Source organism: Aspergillus candidus, assembly GCF_002847045.1.
Source record: "Aspergillus candidus strain CBS 102.13 unplaced genomic scaffold BDW47scaffold_72, whole genome shotgun sequence".
NCBI lineage: Eukaryota > Fungi > Ascomycota > Eurotiomycetes > Eurotiales > Aspergillaceae > Aspergillus > Aspergillus candidus.
In genome coordinates, this window is record NW_020194077.1 from 52190 (window position 1) to 73533 (window position 21344).

Genomic DNA, 21344 nt, shown 5'->3' on the forward strand with positions numbered 1-21344 from the left:
CTTCGCCAGCGGTGTCTCGCGTTATGGTCTTCTCACGTGTGCTACGACTTGTTTTTTTCAGAGGCAGTGATTCCCTGTGGTTGCATGCTGATTTCTTTTTTTTTTTTCCTTTTCTTTTCTGTCTGTGTCACAGACAAGGGGTAACTATACTGTGTTCAGTGTGCATGAATCACATTACACACCCGCTCCTTTATTGGTAAAATTCAAAACTCTGGGGTAACCTTCCAGCTCCCTTGAACACTGAATTCTGAACTCTGGGCCACATCGGCTTTAAAACACTAAATCATTCCTTGTTTATCCGTACATGGACCTGGAATCCTTACCGAGTACGGAGTAGCGTTCCAGACATCGCCTGTCAAAACCGCGCAGTTGGGACCTCGGTAGACCTAGAGATTTTGTTCTTGAGTAAGAGACGACGGGAAAGATGGGTACCTACTACGTAGTACGACCTAGGTAGCTAGGTAGAAAGAAACGATGAGTTCATGGTCCTCGGCTGAAATACGGGACAAAGCCAGGAAGTGGGGTTCAGTTTGAACGCGTTGCCACCTGGTTCGGAGATCGTCCAACCAGGAAGTGAAAAGCTCATTCCCAGTTGATAGAACTCGATCCATGACTCAATAAACATCTTGACCATTCTTTCTTCGTCGTATTATTTTCAAAAATATCTCGAAATTTGATTATCTACTTGTTTGTTGATTTATTTGATTTATTCATTGGTTTATTTCTTCCCTTTTAAATTTATTTTAGTATTTGTTTCATAAATGAAATGCGCTCCGACAGGGTTACTCTAGATGATCTATTCTTATCAGACTGGGAAGATGGAGAACCAATGGTAAACAGGTTATGATGATGACACCACAGGGCAAAGACGAGGATCCACTCTTAACAGAGGAGGAGCTGAAAAAGGATCCCGAGCCTTAGTTTCATTAATCGCTCGGAAATCTGATCACCATTCATCCTCCTCCACTCACCAAGATTTGTAACCTTGAGAGGTGGGATCGTGCGCGCTAACCAGCCCCATCCGCTCCTGCTTAGACTCTTCGCTAAAGGATCGGGCATCTCGCTCCCTTGCATCGCTCCAGTCTCCCCCAGATACACGCTGATGGATTGTTTTTCGGTCCCTCAATTAGAGATTGTTTTTTTTTTTTTTTATGATTCTGCAGGGACGGTCAGGTAGGTCATCTATGCACTGGCTGATTAATGCCTGTTGTATGGTGTCGACTCGGAGGAGGTTCGTTCCAGCTCGGTGGGGAAGTGTTTTTCCCAGGTACCAGCCGTCCATCTCCACTCCGATCAGTTGGATATAAACTGCCTCGTACGGTCGTACCACACTTTCAAGGACGGGAGGCTGTAGACGGTGGATCTCTAGGTAGAGTGTTTATCACAAGCTTGTTGTCTCGTTTTTCAATATTTGATACTCCAAGGCAAACAAGGTATCTCGACGATCGATCTATTAGGGTGGTGTTACTCGATGTTGGACCCGAATGAAAGGATCGATGGTTTTTGATCATTTGGAGAACGGAGTCGTAGTCGTACTGCTATGTTTGTCAATATCATGACAATAATTATCAACTCCTTCATATCCCTTTGTAAACCCAAAGAGAGGAAAAGAAGAAAAGAAGAGAGAATCGATCTGTTTGCTCGGCGACCCTCCTAGCGTGAGGGACCACTTTTAGTATCTCGCTCCCTAACAACTGATCGAGTTTAGACCAGAACTAGAACCGCCTCGCCCGTGGGTGGAAGAAAAAGAAAGTGGTCGCCGTCCCACTCGCTCTTTGTTGATCGATGACCTCTTAATTAACTTGTTATTGTTGTTGTTGTTTTGCTTGCGCTTCTAGTCCTTTGCCTGTACTCACTCCTTCTTCCTTTCTTCTTACTTCTCAACTGGCTTCCCTGAGCCAGTCCTTTTTTCTTCTCCCTGTGGCTCTTTCGTCCAAGCTTCTGACTCGCCATTCTTCTCCATCATTTATCATCGCATTCCTTGATGACATTCTTTTCTTCGATCCCCCGTTCTTGATAGCTACCTAGCTCTCACGCGACCTTTTATCCCCCCCCCACCTCCCCAAACACACGCTGATCGCGACCCTTGAGCTCCGACTCGACCATCATACCAGACTGCGCAGTGCCAAATACTTCCATTCTGTCAAGTCGCTACCAACTAGATTATTCGGAGATGATTTCCTCCTAGACGCTTTCCACTTTGGACGTGTCGAATCTGCTGGTTCTCGTGCATGATAATGCAGATGGGACGTCAATTACCTGTAACATCGATGTTGCTAATCTAAGCTTCATGGTGCTTGATACTGTTCCCCGCGCCCCATGAGAATGGAGCATGTCTCAACTGTGAGTTCTCCCTCTTTTTCTTTTCGCATACAGAAGACCCGATGTCCTCAAACACACTATATCTTGGTTCGCAACTGACCTGATCCTGTCCAGCTGTGTGCGGTTAGCACCGTCGGTATTGCAGCAACCGGCTTCGCACTCGGTCGCGTAGAACAGAAATCCCCGCCATCGAGTCGGCTCCGAAATAAGATCCATCCGCAAGGCGGATGCGCGCCCGCAGCCACTGACACTGCCACCTTCCCCACGCTCAATACGTCGCGACCACGAACCCGGCACACCTCTGTCGCGGCGGATTTGGCGTCTCCCACAAATACCGGACCTCGCATCCACGATGATGTGGTCGGTCAAGGCTGTTCGGACGAACCATCACGGCCGAAATCATCTTTTGGGGGCATAAGATTACGGCGCCGCGGTCAAACTTTCTCGACCACGTTGTCGCAAGCCCCAAAGGATGACTTACCCGTTTCACATGACCGTCGGCCCTCGTCGTCATGGATCCGACGGCTCTCATTTCAGCCAGACAAGCGCCCGTCGTGCCAAAGTCCCGTCTTCCCGTCCTCCGACGGGCCCGCAAGTCCAGTATACTCGCGCCCTTCGAGCCAACGCCGGCCGCCCAACAAATTAGTCAAACGGCCCACTTTACAACAGCACAGTATTAATCCGTTGTTCGAAAGTGCGCCGTCTTCTCCGTTGTCTCCCACGTTTCACAGACCAGCGACGAGCTATCAGCGGTCGGGTCATCTCGGGCACAAGGCAACACACAGCTTAAACTTTGAACCGAGCTCTTTCGCCGATCCTCGGGTGCAGTTCACTACAGATGGTGCTCCACAGACGGCCGACTCCTGGCAGCCATACCTAAGAACTAGCCTCGGCGGATCCCTTGACAGGCTAACGCGCAGGTTCTCGACCAACACAAAACCTAGAGATCCGGGGCTGCGACGAATTATTCCCAGCTCCGACACAGCCCCAGCACTCCTCCTGGGCACCTCCGTTGCATCCAAGGAAATTTCTACCAGTGTCGAGCCAGAATGGCGTGCCCTTGGATCTCCGGTTCACTTCCGCAATCCATTCCAGCAGAGTGCTTCCGCTCAGGGGCCAGAGCCAGAGTCGCCTTGTGTGCCAAACCAAATTTCTCGTGGGCCGTTGGACTCCAACGATGAAGCAGACCTCCAACGCGAAGATACCAGTCCCGAGGCTGTAGGTGGTGGGGAGGCCGTCGACGTTTCTCTAAGCCGTCCAAAACGCAGGGCAGCCTCGACCCCTTTGCCCAACCAAGAAGAATTGGAAGGAGCCAACGTGGCATCCTCCGTCCACGAGAGGCGCAACGTTTCCCATCCAGCTGGCGTCCATGCTCGAACACCAACGGTTTCAGAAGCAGGTGACCCTTTTTCGTTGGAACTAAATGTCGTGGAGAGTAGACGCAAATTTGTCCCGTCCTATTCGCAGCCGGATATAGGCAACCTGCGGGAAAGTAGACAGCGTCCGATGACCTCGGATTCAGCCATTCCGTCCACACATCAAGGCTCAATGCGCCACCGACCTAAGCGTCATTCGATTGCGGCTTCTGAACCCACCTCCACCGTGATTGGTTCTGACGACACTCATGTTTTTACGTCAAGCGAGGAAGACGACACGGACTTTTTGAGTGATACCGCCTTCGACTCGATTCGCACTCACGTCACAAGCAGTAGCTCGGGACTCCACACTGCTCGTATCGAGTCCATCTTCGATAAGTCGATTCCGCCAGGCATTGCGGAGGACGCGTCAACGCCCCTTGGAAACCCGGACTCGTGTGATTTTTTCGCTCCCCAGCAACGCGAGAAGAGTCATTTTGACAAGGACGCCGACAAAGTACCCGCTCTGGTTTCGACCCGGCCCGCGCCTAATGAAATCAATATGTCCGAAGGAAACAGCGGGATCTCGTTCATCTCCGATCTAACAGACGACGAGGATACGCATAGTCTCATCGCTGATTTGCCAGGGGATACCATGGGTCAGGCTCTACCCGCAAGGGGCCCGCCGTTATCCTTGACCACCCATAATCTTGGTCAGGGCAAGGCTAAGCTCTTGCTCCATAATGAGGAACAAGAGACTCCCGTGGAGATGCAAGGTCACGCACAATATGGCTTCCCTGGGGCCACTAATGGGGCTCCCGGAAACACCGCGAGAATGAATATTTTCGATTGGTCTGAACAACCGAAACCCGACCGCGAAGCCTGCGGGCCTGACTGGCGGCCACGGACCGTTCACGGGAAACATGGACCGGAGTTCCGTGGGAGCCGAGCGCCGTCACGAAAAGTCCCAAACGCCCTACACCTCCGAAGCCAGAGCGTTCCCGTCTCGAGAGATATAGCAACTGCTCAAGACTCTCGACGAACCTCGGGGAAATATGGAACCTGGGGTTTGGGCAGCAAAGGAGTCAGCGAGGACTGGGACAACGACTTTGATTTCGATGAACCGGACGAAAGTAACACCAACGATAAAACTAGGCCCCGCAAAAACCTCTCCGAGAGTGTTATGGTAGTACCTCAGGCTATCATGGAACGACAAGCCAGTCTGCATGGACAATTCGGACAGGTTCAGGAACTGACTCTCCTCGTGGAAGAGCTCAAACGACTTCGACAACGAGCCAGCTTCTTGGGCATTGTTCGGGGCCCTTCAAGTGAGCTGTGGAAAGAAGCAGAGGGTATTGTTGACCTGGCCACTCTGGACGACGACGAGGACCATCTTTCACCCCCGGGGTCGCCGGCTTCTCTTACCTTCAGCTTCGATGATTCGGAGGGCGAGAAGTCGGCTACGAATGGCCTTTGGAAGCGGTCTAGCGGTGTGTCCTGGGGTGCTGCACTCTCAGAACAGCCCCATCGAATCTCTTCGGAGTTTCCTATCCCAGATCATAAGGAAAACTCTGTGCTAGACATGATCTATCAGCAACGTGTCTCACATGACCCCGCCTCCAACGGGTCGCATCTTCCACCCCCCAAGAAGCTCCCTTTCGACACGCAGTCCCTCCATAGTCTCGTCAACCGAGCCGGTGTCATCACGCGTGCATTGAAAGAAGTCATCCGCAAAGCGGACGAAGTCCCAAGCGGCCCTCATGACGTTCACCCCACCGCTCCCCCGTTCAGCCAAATATTCAATCGACCTTCTAATGACAGCCTTCCGTGTTTCGACAGTCCCGTTGGCTAAACGCTTTCTTTCTCGCGTTGCTTTATCTGATGAGCCTTTCTCAGCGTATGAAGATCACACGTGCGTGCTTGCATTAAACTTTTCTTTTCCATGATTTTTTCCTTCTCTTTTTTCTTGAAAGAGTCATATCCGCACTGGAAGTCCTCCTTGAATGGAGGCCCTGTTTTGTACAAGAGCCTGTTGGTGTATATCCCTTCCTTTTTTTCGTTTCTTTTTTCTTTTTTATCAGGCCCTTAAAGCCTGTGTGGAGTACTCTGGTGGTTTCATTCTTTTCCAAGCATTTCCCAAGGATGGGATGTTGACACCCGTCCAACATTGCTTAAGGCATTCGGTGTATGGGTTTCGTGTTTCTTATGGTTTTAAAAATGGTGGGCAGGGTGAAATGTGTAATCATGTTGGGGCTTTCGCGTCCAAGGGCAGTCATGGACTAGAGTATTATGTTTCCTTTAATCTACAATTTAGACGATGCCACGCAATGTGCTTCTCTTTTACTCTTTTTTTGCTCTTCCCTTTCTCTTTAACTCCTGTAGAGCCTTTGGATGAGAATGATGGCAAGGAGATATACATGCCATCTTGATTACACCGTACGGTGCGAAGCCATCCGAATATCAGAATACATGAAAGGACGAGAACCCCGACCAGACTACTTGGCCACGGCGAAGATGATATACTAGAAGTGCGGCATGTTTTTGAATTATGAGATATACAATCGGGCAGCATGTCAGCTGACTTCCAGAGTTTTCCCCCCGAAAATTGTTATTTTGATTTGTACCAGCAGTATCCGTACCTGAATGCCTTGTATCAACGGAGTATATACAGCCATGTTTGATTCGATTTCTTGTGTTTGCGATTTGCTGTATTGGAGTATACAATATATAACAAATCATGATCACTTGTGTTTAGATATTACTTTGTTTACTAGCATGAACACACTAACTGTTGATATGTGGTGAGGTATATCATAGCAAGTACAGAATACTCCGTAGTATGCCGTTGATTTTCGAACCCACTCACACAGATAAGTAATTGATCGTAGTGTCTACCGTCTAATGATCAGCTTGACAAATCTAGAGTCCACATCGCAATGGAGTTTCTTTGATATATATCCCAACATGCTGTGATCCGTGTCACTAAGTTTCATATTTCCAGAGGGGATAAATGACTCCATAGACATCTATCTATCCACAGTATTCGCCCACAGTCACTCAAAATCGAGGATCAAAAAAAGAAGTCCAGAGATCCGTGTTTCTCGGCCCCGATAAGCTCCAAATCAAGCAAGTGTGGCGCGCCGGTGTCTCATCTTTGATTATTTACAGAGCTAGCCACCCCCGCCAAGGACACTACCCCGTCCGCAGGCAAGCTAAGCAGTGTACTTGATTCATCTTGATACACAAGGATATTGCTAGCTCCGAAGAAATATAACCAGTTAGATAAAGCGGTGCTGGGAGAAAACAACTGTCCCTGTTAGTTAGTTCACTCCTTGCTGAAATTACTACCTGTTGGACATGGAGGATCATCGCTGTGATGGCGATTTTGTTCTAGATCGCAGAGCTGCGAGGGAAACCCCGCCAATGAGTCGGATTATTGGAAGGGCGAAAGGAATACAAGACTGACTAAGCATGTCTAGCTCAGGTACAGAAGTTTAAGGTGTGCTTGAAGGTGTTCTTGGCAATGATTGGCATGCTAAGAATATCGCACCTTATTTGACTGACCTCTTGATTCTGAACTCTTATTTCGATGCTACCCCGTTAGACAGAACAAGTCACACAGAAGTAATCAAGAATTTCAGTCTCGCGGACGAAAAGGATTGTCGTTACTCGTTAGTCGAGTTACGAGGTGGAGCCCGCCCTTTTAGGGAGAGGAGATGCTCCATCGTCATTGGTGGCGAAGGTCACTGGTTCCTGACGCTAGAAGGAGGAAGGATTTTGGGGCTTGGGACAGTTCCCGCTGATCCGACGATTGTCATTCAGGGGAATTTCCATGTCAGGTCAGGTCAGGTCAGGATTAGAGGTCTGAAATCATTTTGGGTACCTGGTATCGGGTTTCAGGGAGGGAACTCCCCCTCTTTGTAGAGAGTACCAGAGAGTAACATGGAGCTCTATCCTTGGTACGTCCAAACTTTCGACCTCCTAGGATAGGATAGCTCCTTTGCATAAATACCCTTCCAGAAATGACGATGTCCACCGTTTCTTTTTAAAGAAACGGGGGATGCCCGACTGGAGCTAAGTTGATCCTATTTTTCATAACTTTCATTACCTGTACTTGGGTATCTGTGCTATCTCTCCTCTCTGTAATTTTTGGGAAATCACGCTAGACTCAGGGGTTCCATCCTGTGTTTTGTTACCAACTGATACAGTAGCTCTCAATACTTACTATGTCTCTATAATGTAACCCCTTCCTCCTGGAAAACTTGATGCCATGGACACATTCATCGTCATCTGAGTAGAGGAAGAGTAGTAGCTGTGATCACCACTGGATAGGAGGGAGGTTTGATAAATACCACTAGTCCTCCTTACCTAGCATGTCCTATATAATATAACCTCCAAATTGTCCCTGTGTATCCCTATCTATCTACCATTTAGGAAAGGTTCCACAGGTTCAACTGGTGTTATGGTTGGTCTTGTTGATGTAAAGTGACGGTACGGTACACCAGCATAGCCTTCGAACTAACGCCCCGTTCTTGCATCTCTCCACAGTCCCCAGTTTGCAGCCGGTCAAACCACACGAGAAACGAAAGCCGTCCTGTAGCAGTTTAGTCTCGTCGTTCTGCCCTCTCTGCTGTTGACCGGACGGCCTCGTTTTCTCTTCTCTCTTTCCCTCTCTCTCACCTCCTTCTCTAGCCTCTCCTTATCCGTCGTTCCCTTTTCTTCGCTTTTCATCTCCTGTCGGCGACAATATACACTCTTTTCTTTCCCTTTTATTGTCCCGCTCTCTCTCTCACACTTCTCTCTTTTTTTTTATTCCCCCCTGACGGGCCTATTTTCGTTCCTTACCTGAACATCGATTGCCACTCTTTTAGGAACTCCCCAGTTCCCTTCCACTCCTTATTCAAAAGCTTCGAGACGTTGATCCGCCTTCCCTTTGGGCCTCATATTCTTTAACCCGAATCTGTCCCGTCCATATATCGTCAATTGCAACTTGTACCGTATTGCCTTTCACCTGGTTCTTTTTGTCGGCATCTTGCTTGTGAATTAAATGACTCGGAGGTAATAAGCACCCGGTGGCTGATTGCCGTTCGTGTTATTACCCGGGCCCGACTGGAGCGCTTTACAGCGGCCCCGGACAATCATGCACCACCATAACCATCACTTTGCCCGCCATGGCATGCATAGGGTCGCACGAGACCTGCCGCAGCAACCGGATGTGGTGCCAACTCAAGCCGAGCCATTGATCGTGGAAGCCGGTAGTCCAACGATGGCGAAGAGATCCGAGACGACGTGTGGTGGTGGTAGCGGGGACTGTGAAAAGCCCACCAGCACAACAACAACCACAACCTTGCCTGTTGTGCTAGGAGCAGTGTACGCCTGATCCCAGTCTCTTCCCTCACCCTTTACGTACTCATCATTCTTGATGCTACTCGCCGCGTCTCTGTTCTGTCACTGATCAGTCCCTAGTGTACCTATTGTGTGTGCCATCATCGTGTTGATATATCTGCACCGGAGGAACACCAAGAAGCTCCGGAGTGAAGATGCCAATGACAAGCACAGGTCTCTTGACTTTGGCATGGACCTGGGTCCTACAAAAGGCTCCATGCAGATGCGAGAGGCCGAAAAAGGAAACGGGGGTTACCACACCAAAGGCATCTCCCTGGATATAGGCCCGAGCCCGTATCTCCTCCCTCCCGGCTTGCATGGCTCTCAAGAATCGTTCAATTCCTTGTCCCGGTCCATCAGTAGGGACGGTGACAAGTATCGACCCGTTGTTCTCCCTCCCAACGGCAAGAAACCTCCACCCAGGGGTTATCCCGATGATACGGCAAGCCTCGGGGGCGGCGCGCTTGGTGACGATATGAACCAAGGTTTACTTGGAAATGCTCAGCGGATGTCACGTTCGTCTCCGCCCCTGTGCGAGCAACCAGAACCCCGCATGCAAAGTCCGGTGCACGGCAATGATAAAGCGGCGGATCTGGACTTCCAATTCGGTCTTCCCCGAAGTCCGAGCCCTGCCCACTTACCTGGCGCCGCGGCAAATACTCAGCGGGTGAACGAGGATGGTTTCCATGGCTCAATGGCTTCGCCTCCTCCGCAGATCAACCTACCGTCGCATGATCCCCCACCGAACCACCCTGAGCCGGAGCACGGGAATCTATACACGACGTCCATTCCAACCCCCAGGATTTCACTGCCCTTGAGTGATGCGGGAAGCGACTATGACAATAAGACAAAGTCCAACCCGTCGATTCCTGCCGTCAATATCCACGGTGTTGACAACGATACCAGTCATGGGCAGATTTCCGACCACCCCCCCGTTCCGCCCGTACCTGAAGAACCCCCAGCGCAGACGCTGAACACCGATTCTCGCCGCAATACTCGCCGGATGACCCTCGGATTGCGCCCCTTGCCCCCAGAGGATGCAACAGAGGACCCCGAGCAACGAGCCAACCGTATCCGTTCTTTCTACAAGGAGTACTTCGACGATAGCAAGGCAAACAGGGAAACCGTCTACGAAGATGACGGGAATGACTTCTACCCGGATCCCGAGGGTGACTACATCTATGACCCGTACTCGGGACAAGAGTACTATGATCCCGTCCCAGCTCCGTTTGCTGAGCCGGTCTCGCGTCGTGCTATGACTCCACCCCCGCGCGCCCCTCCAAGCTTCCAGGGAGGACCCCGGCATATGGCCAGTGGCTCCTTGGGTGGCTACAGCGATCAGTTCATGCCTCCAGGCCCGCGTGCGTTTTCTTCGGCATCTAATCGGATGCCCGGGCCGCGAGCACCGCGCAGGCCCATCCAACCGCCGGCTCCGCTTCAGAATCTTCCTACTCCCCACATGCTGAAGGATGATTCCTTCATGACCGCTATGGACTTTGCCCCCGGCAAGTCGTTCAAAGACCAACGGGAGGGTCGGTCCGAAACGCCTTTGGGTGGAATGCGTCCCTTTAGCCCGGGAAGTAGGGCTCACACCCCCCTGGCTTCCGCGTTTGATGAGCTTTCGGTGATTCCTAGTCCGTAAGTATACCCTTTTGTGCATTTGGTTCCCCACGAACTACATTCCTCCGCCCCCATTCTCTCTCCCAGGACCAATCCACCGGATACTGATTCCCTTTTTTAGGTTTGCACTGCGGAAATCAGGAACGTTTGACAATCTGGACTTTGCCCCTCCACCTCGATTCAAGAACACCGAGACTGCCAGTGACGCAGGCAGCATTCGCAGCAACGGCACAGGAGTCTCGATTGCCCACTTGAATAACATCCGCACTGGTGCGTACCGTGTCAGCCGCTTGCCCCCGGAAACCGTCGGGACCAAAGACGACTTGATGTCCAGTCTTCGCCCGGCGTGGGATATGCGGAAATAGATATGAAGGGGCCGCCAAGGCCACTTTTTTCTTCTGATTCCATGTAATGATTATCTTCTCTAATTTTCGACCTGGGTGGGAGTATCTCCCCCCTTACGATCTGCCATTTGTTATCCTGTCTTTGATACACCAGTACAGTACCCCTTTTTTGACCGAGGGGACTTGGGTCGATTTAGCCAGTTGCTTGACGTCGGTGGCGTACATATTATCATATCATACATACAAGGGACCGGTTTTATTTCTTTTCTTGCATTTTCTTCTCCATGGTTTCGTAGAGGGTCGGAAAGACACGAATTGCTAGCTTCCACGCGAGCCGGGGTACGGGGGTAGCTTTCTCCTGTGGTAGCGGAAACTCAAGCCACAACCTGGGCGATATGGTTACAGCGGGAGGGGAAATGTAAATTGGACTGATACTAAGATACAGCAAGGGATTGATTGATTGGATTGGACACCAAGAGAAAAACGTCATTCTATCCGTACTCCGTAAAAGATCCGATCGAATCGCCGGTGCAACTCCAGGCCGTCGGGCTCGATTGGTGGACAGGAACCCCGACCAGCCGTTGACAAGATCCGTCGATCGGTCAATGTCATGGACACCTACATATGATATAATCTGGATATAACCTGCATATAGGTAACCTGGGATGAGTCTGTAAAGGTTTGGAAGATGGGAAAAAGTAGATCGGGTGAACCAATCGCCTCCTATTTCCGGTTTGTTTGGGGAAGCGAAAGCCTGGCAGAGCCTGATCTCTTTGACATTGCCTACCTTTAGTACCTTGAGAGGGGCGCTCGAGCGGTCGGGGATCTAGACCTCTTCGTTTGGACGGGCTGTGGCTTGTGGGAGGATCTTTTTTATTCTTTTTATTCTTGTGCCTTTCTATGATTTCTCTTCGTTCGCCTCTCTTATTTGTCTTATTTTTGATTTCCTTTTTCCTCGCTTTTCTTTTTTTTCGTTTCATGTTCTCTTCATGGGCTTCTTTTCTCTCTCGTAAACATAACCAAACAGTCAGAGTGCCATTCCATGGGTTCCCGTCCCATGGAAAAAAAAAACCCCAAGGAACGGGGCGCTTGTAAATCAGATGTTCCAATATACTAGTATTATGTATGAATGATGATTGTCATGGCGCCGCTGCCATCATTGTTTTTTGATCGATTTTTTTTTCTTACTTTCCCTGCCAGATGGATCCATAGTATTTACATAGTATCTAGGAGATAGTGGCTAATGACGGATGAGTTACCATAGTGAGGTAATCGTGATGTCGATTCTTTCCTACTGTACGGAGTACATCGTTAAAAATATTGTGAGGTATTGGAGATTACTGATACAACCAAGACTCGGTCGGACTTGGTTTAGATCCGTCTCCTGGATTGGCGGAGGAAAAGTCCACATCTGAGCTGCAAGCAGAGATATACAATCAATAAATAAGTAAATAAACAGATCAATAAGATTGAAAAAAAAAAAAACGAAATGAATGAAATGAAACCGGCCCCACTGTCCCTCAAGGATGGATGCATCAGTCGAAGATACTATAATTATCAATGCACATTCTTTCGAGGCAAGAAAGTCGAGACATGTATGCTAAGAATAAGCACCCAGATGGGTCTTGTGAGGGTCTTTACCCGCAACCGTCAAGGGGAGAGACTAGAGAGAGTCAAGAGACGGGTGGGAAAAGATACCTCTTTTACTAGTGGTCTCCACTGGACTTGCAGTGTGTATTATTACATCAGGTACGGAGGACTGATTGTTGTTGAATGTATCCTGTGAATGTATCAGGACTTTGATTTGACCGTGACACATGGTTTGACAATAATGCAAGTAGGGCAGACAATAAATATCTTTATATTCGGGGGTTGCCCCTTTCTCCATGAACTGCTGCAAACCAGATGATCCTGGAGAGGGAAGATTCGATCCAAGGTACTCCCGTACCTGACTGTAATACATGATACATTTGATACCTCCGCTGCTCATAATCAAAATAATAATAAAGAGAATACGACCTCCGTTCGCGGTACTCCGTCCCTACCCAACTACCTGCTACCACCTAGTCAGTTGGATTCTTGATGCTCTCCACTTCTTCTTTCGCCCTTCCAATCCCTCTTCTCTCTTTTCCTCCGTTTTGGACGCGGCTGCACTCTCTTATTTGTCTTCCCCCTTCCTCTGTCGAACGGCAGTTCTTCAGTTCTTTTGTTTCATTTCTTCTTCCCTAATGTGATTCTAACCCTATACCTAATCTATTTTCAATTTATTTCTTCTTTTAATCTTCTTGACCTCTTCCTCTTCTCATGGGCTCCTCATCTTTCTTGGTAAGCCCCCCGATTGTGATCGGACCCTACTCAACCGCCCACCCCTGACCCTGAGCCAGGCAGACAAACATCTTGTGTTGCGTTCTTCGCGCCTCTTCCCCTCCGCATAGTGCAACAATTGCTTGACCAGTATCTCATGGAGTAACTGATTGGACCTTTACTTCTATCTATTTTTATTTGATTCCATTTCTATCCTTCCCGTCTCTCATTTCCCTGGACCTTTCCTTTCTCTTATACAACCTTCTCTCCCAATTCCTTGGTCCCTCGAAGCCCAATATCCAGACGACATTGCTCCCCGGAGTAATTCTTCCACTCGATTTCGCGCAGTCGCGGTCGGTCAATTCGCCAGATCTGGCTGAGCCTTAGAACAAGTCTGCGCCGAAAATGGCCGAGTCTTCCGGTACAGTAGATCACCGTCCCCACCCCTTCTGATGCGACCGTTGAGGGTCTGTAATGGTTTGAACGACATGCTAAGGCTGCAGCAGCGGCGGCGGCAGCGCCGACAGCGGCCACAACAGCAACCGATCCCGCGACCACGAGTGAGACGAAGTCTGAGCCTGAGCCATCACCGACCACCGATTCTCCCCCGGAGACGACACCGACTCCGGAGACCACTTCGTCGTCATCGTCTTCCGATCCCCCCCCCACTACCTCATCAGAGAGTTCAACTTCGTCAGAGGAGCCGTCCACGTCGAGTGAGCCTCCAACGACCAGCTCCGAATCAACTACCAGCTCCGAATCAACTTCTACCAGTGCCACCGAACCTCACACGACTCCTATCACCACGACCATCGAGACCCAGACGCCGACAGACGGCACCACTGCGCCGCAAACCCTTACAATCACATCGACCGATTCACCACTCCCAACGACCACCGGTAACTCCGCGGATGGCGTCACTGCGACAACAAGCGGGTCGACCGCAACGGCGTCCGCTGCCGATTCAGGCGCTAGTGGTGGATCGAAGCTCTCCACAGGTGGCACCATCGCAGTTGCAGTCGTGGTGCCAGTCTGCTCCGTAGCGATGATCATTCTGGCCGCACTGTATTTCTACAGGAAATGGAAAGCCAAGAAGGCGGCCGAAGAGGAGCGAAGGAAAGAGGTGGAGGAGTACGGGTTCAACCCGAATAACGATCCGTCTCTGCCTCCTATCATGGGCGGTGGTGCTTTCGAAACCAAGGATGATAACACGTCCGGTTATCGAGGGTGGGGAAACACATCGGCCGGTCGCAAAGCGTCCACCAACTTGTCGAGTGGTCCTGGCGTTGGGCTAGCAATGTCCGAAGCCGGAAGCGCCCCCGGATATCACCACACCGCGACTCCCAGCGATGGCACAATTCAATTCTCGGATGGGCCCGCAGCGGGGAGTGAAAATGAGCCAGTTGGCGTCTTGGGGGCTGCCCCGGTAGCGAGCACCAACAATCGAACCACCGATATCCACCGTGGTCCCTCCAATGCCTCGTCCGCGTATTCGGCAGGCAACCGCTCCGAGGCCTCGGACGAGAGTCACATGTCTGCCACCCACCCTACCGGCCAGTATTATGAAGACCATCCTTATTACAACGACATGCAATCGCAGTACGGCGCATATGGCGAGGGTTCATATCCCGGTAGCCAGCCGGTGATTCGGGACGTTCAAGCTCGTCGCAACACACGCATCGAGAACCCGGCTGTATTTCCTCGACAAGGGAATGCTGGGATAGCACAGAACTTTTAGGGACTTGTCTTTCCTGGTGTTTTTGTTTCCGCGAGTGTATATATACATATATATACACCGAATTCGAGAAGGGCATCCGGGCCTCCTAGTTGCTTATGACGATTCACAATACTATCGCGTTTGGTTTAAACTGGTAAGACCAATCAGAGGCCAGCAAGACAGGAGAAGCTCGCGCTGTTCACCATTTTCACTATCCGGTCGGACTTCCCCGACGCCCCGTCAGGCCGGACAAATTCTTCTAGAGAATTTGTTGTTCCTTCTTATAGGATCTTATGGTTTCGTCCTCGTCTGGTCCTTACTTTTCTCCCCTTGTGTATGGACTTTCTCTCGCTTCCTATCCAGCGTTTCTTTCCCATGTCTAGTTGGGCGTCACCTTCGTTTCCGCCGCTTCGCTACCGTTTTTCTTCTTTACTTCTTTCGCTCCTTATTACTCTATTTTTTGACTCTCTTCAGTTTGCTCTCTTGTTGTCGATATATCCCGCATTTGAAGTACTGCTCTCGTTTTTTCGTTTTCCTTATTATTTTGCAACTTTATGGCCTTCGACTGTACATTCATGATTTTGGAAGGTTCAATCGCGGAAGGCATTACATGGACATACCCCCTTCCCTCCATTTTCCTTCTTGTCTGGACTTTTCAAAGTGGTTTTGTTTATTCTAGGGTCTGGGTGTGTCTATAAGATACACGGATTGCGTCTTGTCTCTGCAGTTGGATGCAGGGTGTCTCATATCTTTTTAGGACAGGATGATTGAATACACAAAATTTTCCCTGGTGCTGTGATTCTCTCAAGCTACTCAAATAACAGATTTGAAAGGCCCTCCGAGGTTCCTATCAAAAAGGGTGTCCTGTGCGGCGCAACTTCCTCCTACCTGAAGAGGCCAGTGCGACCTAGATCTGGGAGATCTTCGGACTCCTCCGACTGGGCTGCAACGGTCTCGAATCGAGGTCATCGTAAGACCCAGGGCCAAGGAATTGCCAGTAGATTGCCAACTAACTTTGGCTTCGCCTGATGGGCCACGATTCTCCTGGTCAAGGCTGGTCCTAAGCAGTATACCGGCGGCCTCCGCGGGTCATTGTACCACCAGGTTCATAATAAGATGAATACAGTAGTAGGTCGCCAGAACACACGCTACCATGGAGGGGTAATATCACCGGTTACTATATGATAGACGGAGGTAAGGTTAAGTAGTATGAACGTGGGCGGATCGGGGACAATAATTGGTCCGGAGACGCCCCCCCCAGCTACCCAGAGCTCTCCCGGCTCCACTTCGCCCTTGTTCAACCACGACCTTTTGGCTTCAACTTCATTTCTTGTCGGCGATTTTCCCCGCCTATAGTATATTGTCCGTCGGTGGTCTATTGTTACGTGCTCTTTGGATGTTGTCCTAGTACTTATGTACTACATATCAAATCAACGACCTAACTAATAACCATTTCCTCGAGAGAGCCGACTACATCCCTTCTCGTCCCACCGGGGTTAAGCGTCCGCCCCGCACTGGCTTCTGTCTTCCAGTTCGTCCGTCTGTTTAAGCGGTGGAATATCAGTGTTACTTACCTGGCTGCAAAGTATCCATTCTCCTTGAGCCAATATACCTAATTCGTCCTCTCCGATGGTTCGGTGTGGTCCCTACGTGCAACGCGGCTCTCGGTGACACTCCATCGCCCTCTGGGCCTCTCGACCCTTGTTTGGTTCGGACTTTGTGATCCAACAGTCGGACGCACGGGATTGACGACCTGATCTCCCGCCTTGGATTTTCGCTCTGGCCCCAGTGGGTATACCCACCCTTGTCTACAAACCGCAGGACCTCCTCCTCTGTTTCTAAGTTGTCACCGACTGGATTGTTTCTCAGTTATCCTTCCCGCCCCACTTCGGTCCAAGTCCTCGGTTTATTCATCCCATCCCATCCGCATCCACATCCCTCTTCTACACAGCACCGCACCAGCACCCCTGTTCTTTATCTACCGTGCTCAAAGAGGGGCACTCCCTGTCCGTCTTCGTTTCTTTCGTCCTGGTTGCTGAACTTTTTTTCTCCCGCCAATTGTCTTACTCTGTCTGTTCCTTTGCGAACTCTTTCGACTGTCCAGTGCCGCGCCGCTTTTGCCTTGACGGGGTGCGACTGCTTCAAGGGCTTGGAAGATCCTTGGATTCCCCGCAAGGCATATCAAGATGTATGTGTTTCCCTCTCAATTTTCGGTGCTATCTGCGGGGCAAAATGAAAAGGAAAGGATAGGGGGGACAAGAAATGAAGGGAGAATAAAATACAGAAAGAAAAAAGTTCCATGGCAGAGAGCCCTACAATCCAGTGCTGACCGGTCAATACAGGAAGTTCGGTAAACAGATCCAGCGCAGACAGCTCGACCTTCCCGAATATGCCGCCAGTTTCGTCAACTATAAAGCTTTGAAAAAGGTTCCTCGTCTCGTGCGCTTTTGGCTATTACAACGCTCACATATCACGACAGCTCATCAAACAACTGAGTGCGACGCCCACAATCCCCGCCCAGAGCGGTACAGCTGCTGCCCCGCATGTACCCGAATCGCAAGCCGCGCTTCGCGCGAACAAGGAGGTGTTCTTCTTCCGACTGGTATGGGATAACTCGAGCTCTAAGGAATGGTCCGATTCTCATGGAGACGTCGTTGGTAGGAACGAGAAATCGAAAAAGTCAATGCGTTCTACTTGCAGAAGGAAGCCGAGGTTAGCCCTGATTGCGCTGTGCACGCTACATGTCCAGATGGCTCACCCTGGCGCAGTTCTCACTGCGGTTAAAAACATTGCTCGACAAGAAGCGCGTTATCCAGTCGCGGACGGCGGCGAAATCAAAGGCCCCGGCAAGCCTCGTCACCCTATTCGAGGGATTCCAACAGTTCGATGGAGACTTGAATAAGTTGCAGGTAGATCGCCACTGCTCTTAAGTCGCGCGTTGGAGAAGCTCACAGGGAGGCTGACTTTCTCATCGTCGAAAAGCAATTCGTTGAAATCAATGAGACTGCCATGTCCAAGATCCTCAAGAAGGTTCGCCAATACCTACCCCTTCAAGTATCCCCAAATTCGGATAGCTAACCATCCAATTAGTGGGATAAAACTTCAAAGGTCCGAACGATCCCTCTATCGGGGGGAGCCTCCCTCTCCCCGCCCCAAAGGTGTGCGGCGCTCACATTCTACCTATATAGTCTCGCATGAAAGAGCTGTATCTTCACCGCGCCGTTGAAGTGCAACCGTGTTTCAATCGAGATGTCTTACGTGACCTCTCTGACCGGGCGACAACAGCTCGCCTAGAGCTGGAGGCTGGAGCGGAGGGCGAAAGCATACAGTTCGATGTGACCCGGCCAGTGGACCGAACTATGGCTACCTCTTTCGGGCCCGACGAAGAAGACCTCGATCTCCAGATCCTGCAGTCGGCTACCGCGGGAAATCTCCAGACGCTACGTGAATGGACCGCCAAGTTGCAGTCTACCGCGGATGCTCGGGATCGTGCGACGCGTACTTTCCTTGCTGCGATTAACGAATTTTCGGATGAGGTGCTTGCAGTGCTTGTGGAGAGCGGATTGGTTGACTTGTTTGCCGAAGACGATATCAATGAGCGCAATTGCCTACACGAGGCCGCTATATCGGGGCGCAATTTCGTATTCCAGGCAGGGCTCAAGGCAGGTGTTGACATCTCCAGTTCCGATGTATATGGCAGGATTCCTCTCCATTATGCTTGCATGCACGGCCGGGTGGAGATGGTCCGGGATCTCCTGGCCGCAGGCCCTCAGACTGTGGACGTCATGGACCACGACAACTTTACCCCACTGATACATAGCATCGTCAAGAACCAACTCGCCTGTGCCGAGCAACTTCTTTGCAGTAATGCTCGGATCGACCCAACCTCTGAATCAGATCATATCCCACTCAACCTGGCATGCCAACATGGCTCACTCCCAATCGTGCGGATGCTCCTCGAGCGCCATGCCAAATTGCTCCCGGACGCCGAGGGCCTCTATCCTCAACATATGGTTGCGCGTGCGTCACAGTCGCCAGATTTGCTGATGATGCTGAAGCACCACGGGGCGAATATGAATCAACGGGACAAGCTGTACCAATGGACGCCGCTCTTCCATGCCGCCAGCGAGGGGTGCGTCGATTGTCTACGGACCCTGTTGGAGCTCGGTGTCGACGCCGACGCCGTGGATGAGAAAGGCCTTGCTGCGATGTATTACGCAGCTTGGGAAGGCCATTTGGAATGCATGCTCCTACTTTGGTCCAATCGAGCTCATTCGCAAGCCCCGCGGAAGCCGTTTGATACGTTAAATGGGTTGAGCCTTCAGGAGAGCCTGTCCTCGGACCCGTACTCCAATGATGCAGCATCGCCTGACGATATGGAGACGGCCGACGGGATCCCGGATTTGTCTTTGCCACCTCCCATCATACCGCTACGGCGCTATGGTCACAACTTCTTGGACAAGAGAGTGTTTGTCCAGATAATCTTCGACTCTGGCAGCGCGGGTTCGATATCCTTCGATCAAGCTGGCCGGCATCCCGCTGCCCGATTGACCATATCTTCCAAACTTTCCGACTTGATTCCGCGGACCATCATGCTTCCGATTCAAGAAGACTCGCGGGTGATTTCTTTCCAAGTGGACAACTTGGAGACCTTTGCCGTGGATTTCGAAATATTTCCCACGTTCGGCTCCAAGGTGATTGCTAAGTCTGTTGCGTTGCCGACAGTGTTCAAGGCCGAGAACTCGAGCACAGGGTCATGTACGCTACCCCTTTTTGACCCCCGGCTCCGGTCAATTGGTCAGCTCCAATTCCGGTTACAGGTCATCAAGCCGTATCATGGTGAGCCTTTGGAGATCACGCATTTTGCAACCTACTGGAAAGCGACCAGCGCCATTGACTCTGACCATAATGGCCTTGTCACTGGATCCAGTCTCTCGGGAGATCACGTCCAGCTCTTTGTGCAGCTCACTAGGGACATGGTTCCTGTCCTATGCCCGCGGTTTACAATTGATCACCATGGCGTTGAGATACCCATCTGCCATCTGACATACAGTCAGTTCCGGGCTATGGGCGTCGAGAGGGGAGCAGATATGGCACAGCTGCTGGACTTCCTACAACATCATGGACTCGATGACCTGTCGCAAACACACCGCCGACTGGCTGCTTCCTTCGTCTCCTTACGCGATGTGTTCCAGCATCTGCCGATCGAACTCAACGTCAACCTTACTATCCTCTATCCATCTTCCGCGGAGGAACGCGCCCTGAACATGACTTCTCTGGCCGATGTTAACAGTTTCGCCGACGCCATTCTTACTGATGTCTTCGATCACGCCCGTGTCGCACGTGACCAAAACCCTGACTTCATGCGCTCTATTGTTTTCACGTCTTATAACCCTAATATTTGCATTGCTTTGAACTGGAAGCAGCCCAATTGTGAGTTTGACCCCATCCCCTCCTTGATACAATCACATCCCATGCGCCGGGTCATATGTCCTGATACCTTAATTTTTCGATCTAACCGTATAGACCCTATCCTTCTATGCAACGATCTCGGTCAGATTCGAGACCTGGCCCGTGACGTCGGCACAGTACCAGATGTTGATAGCAGCGGCCGAGCCTCAATGTCTATCAAGGAATCGGCACGCATAGCCCAGGGAAACAACTTCATGGGATTGATATGCCGTTCGAGCCTTTTGGTACGTCTTATCCCCTTTACTAGCCCGGTTCATTCCGGGCGTCAGTCAATGTTTCCGACTAACGCGAAATGCACTTTACGCAGAATGTTGTACCGGCCCTTGTTGAGACGATTAAAGAGCTCGGCCTCGTACTTGTGGCTGATACGTCGGACGAGGCCAATCACTCGGAGTCAGAAATGAACACATCCTCGGGTACGATGGGCATGGCTGAATGGGCTTATCAGATGCCTGAAGGTGTGAATGGAATCATGAAAGCCAATGGTATCCTGCGGTTCAATGATACGATTGATATGTAAGCCATGCGCTTTACATGGTCCTGGGCCCTCTTTAGGCTGCAATGCCATCGCCATTGATTGCCTATCTATCAAGCTATCATCCATCTGTCTATATATATATTTGAAATGATAACCATCAAGCCAGCTAGTGTATTATTTGCAGACATCAAGTCTCCTGTTATCGAGTTCATGCAACCCATGTGAAAGAATGGGACACTTCAGAACATACAAACCGGGAGTTCCCAGTGCCTCTTGAATCGTCAAATAGACGGACTTCTCTTTTACTCCTCCATAGTATCAGACGTAAAAGGCGAGTGGAGAGAAGA

General features: G+C 50.6%; 4 protein-coding genes across 4 annotated transcripts; all 4 read left to right on the forward strand.

Moving 5' to 3' along the window:
- Window positions 1-1665: 1665 nt before the first annotated feature.
- On the forward strand, window positions 1666-6011 carry BDW47DRAFT_112974 (uncharacterized protein). The gene is made up of 2 exons (XM_024814285.1): window positions 1666-2343; window positions 2437-6011. Exons 1-2 carry the CDS (start codon window positions 2320-2322, stop codon window positions 5527-5529), a joined length of 3117 nt encoding a protein of 1038 aa, XP_024668027.1. The 5' UTR covers window positions 1666-2319; the 3' UTR covers window positions 5530-6011.
- A 2602-nt stretch (window positions 6012-8613) lies between these two features.
- Window positions 8614-11299, forward strand: BDW47DRAFT_84599 (uncharacterized protein). Its single transcript, XM_024820019.1, has 3 exons — window positions 8614-9047; window positions 9144-10700; window positions 10804-11299. The coding sequence occupies exons 1-3, from the start codon at window positions 8818-8820 to the stop codon at window positions 11045-11047; spliced, it is 2031 nt and encodes a 676-aa protein (XP_024668028.1). The 5' UTR covers window positions 8614-8817; the 3' UTR covers window positions 11048-11299.
- A 2230-nt stretch (window positions 11300-13529) lies between these two features.
- BDW47DRAFT_84623 (uncharacterized protein) lies at window positions 13530-15226 on the forward strand. The gene is made up of 2 exons (XM_024820020.1): window positions 13530-13751; window positions 13837-15226. The coding sequence occupies exons 1-2, from the start codon at window positions 13736-13738 to the stop codon at window positions 15066-15068; spliced, it is 1248 nt and encodes a 415-aa protein (XP_024668029.1). The 5' UTR covers window positions 13530-13735; the 3' UTR covers window positions 15069-15226.
- Window positions 15227-17075: 1849 nt separating this feature from the next.
- phoC (putative cyclin dependent kinase inhibitor Pho81) lies at window positions 17076-21275 on the forward strand. The gene is made up of 10 exons (XM_024820021.1): window positions 17076-17235; window positions 17390-17474; window positions 17527-17649; window positions 17709-17759; window positions 17816-17956; window positions 18030-18077; window positions 18138-18155; window positions 18236-20480; window positions 20574-20743; window positions 20827-21275. Coding segments are annotated over exons 1-10 (3096 nt in total). The 5' UTR covers window positions 17076-17233; the 3' UTR covers window positions 21040-21275.
- Window positions 21276-21344: the final 69 nt, after the last annotated feature.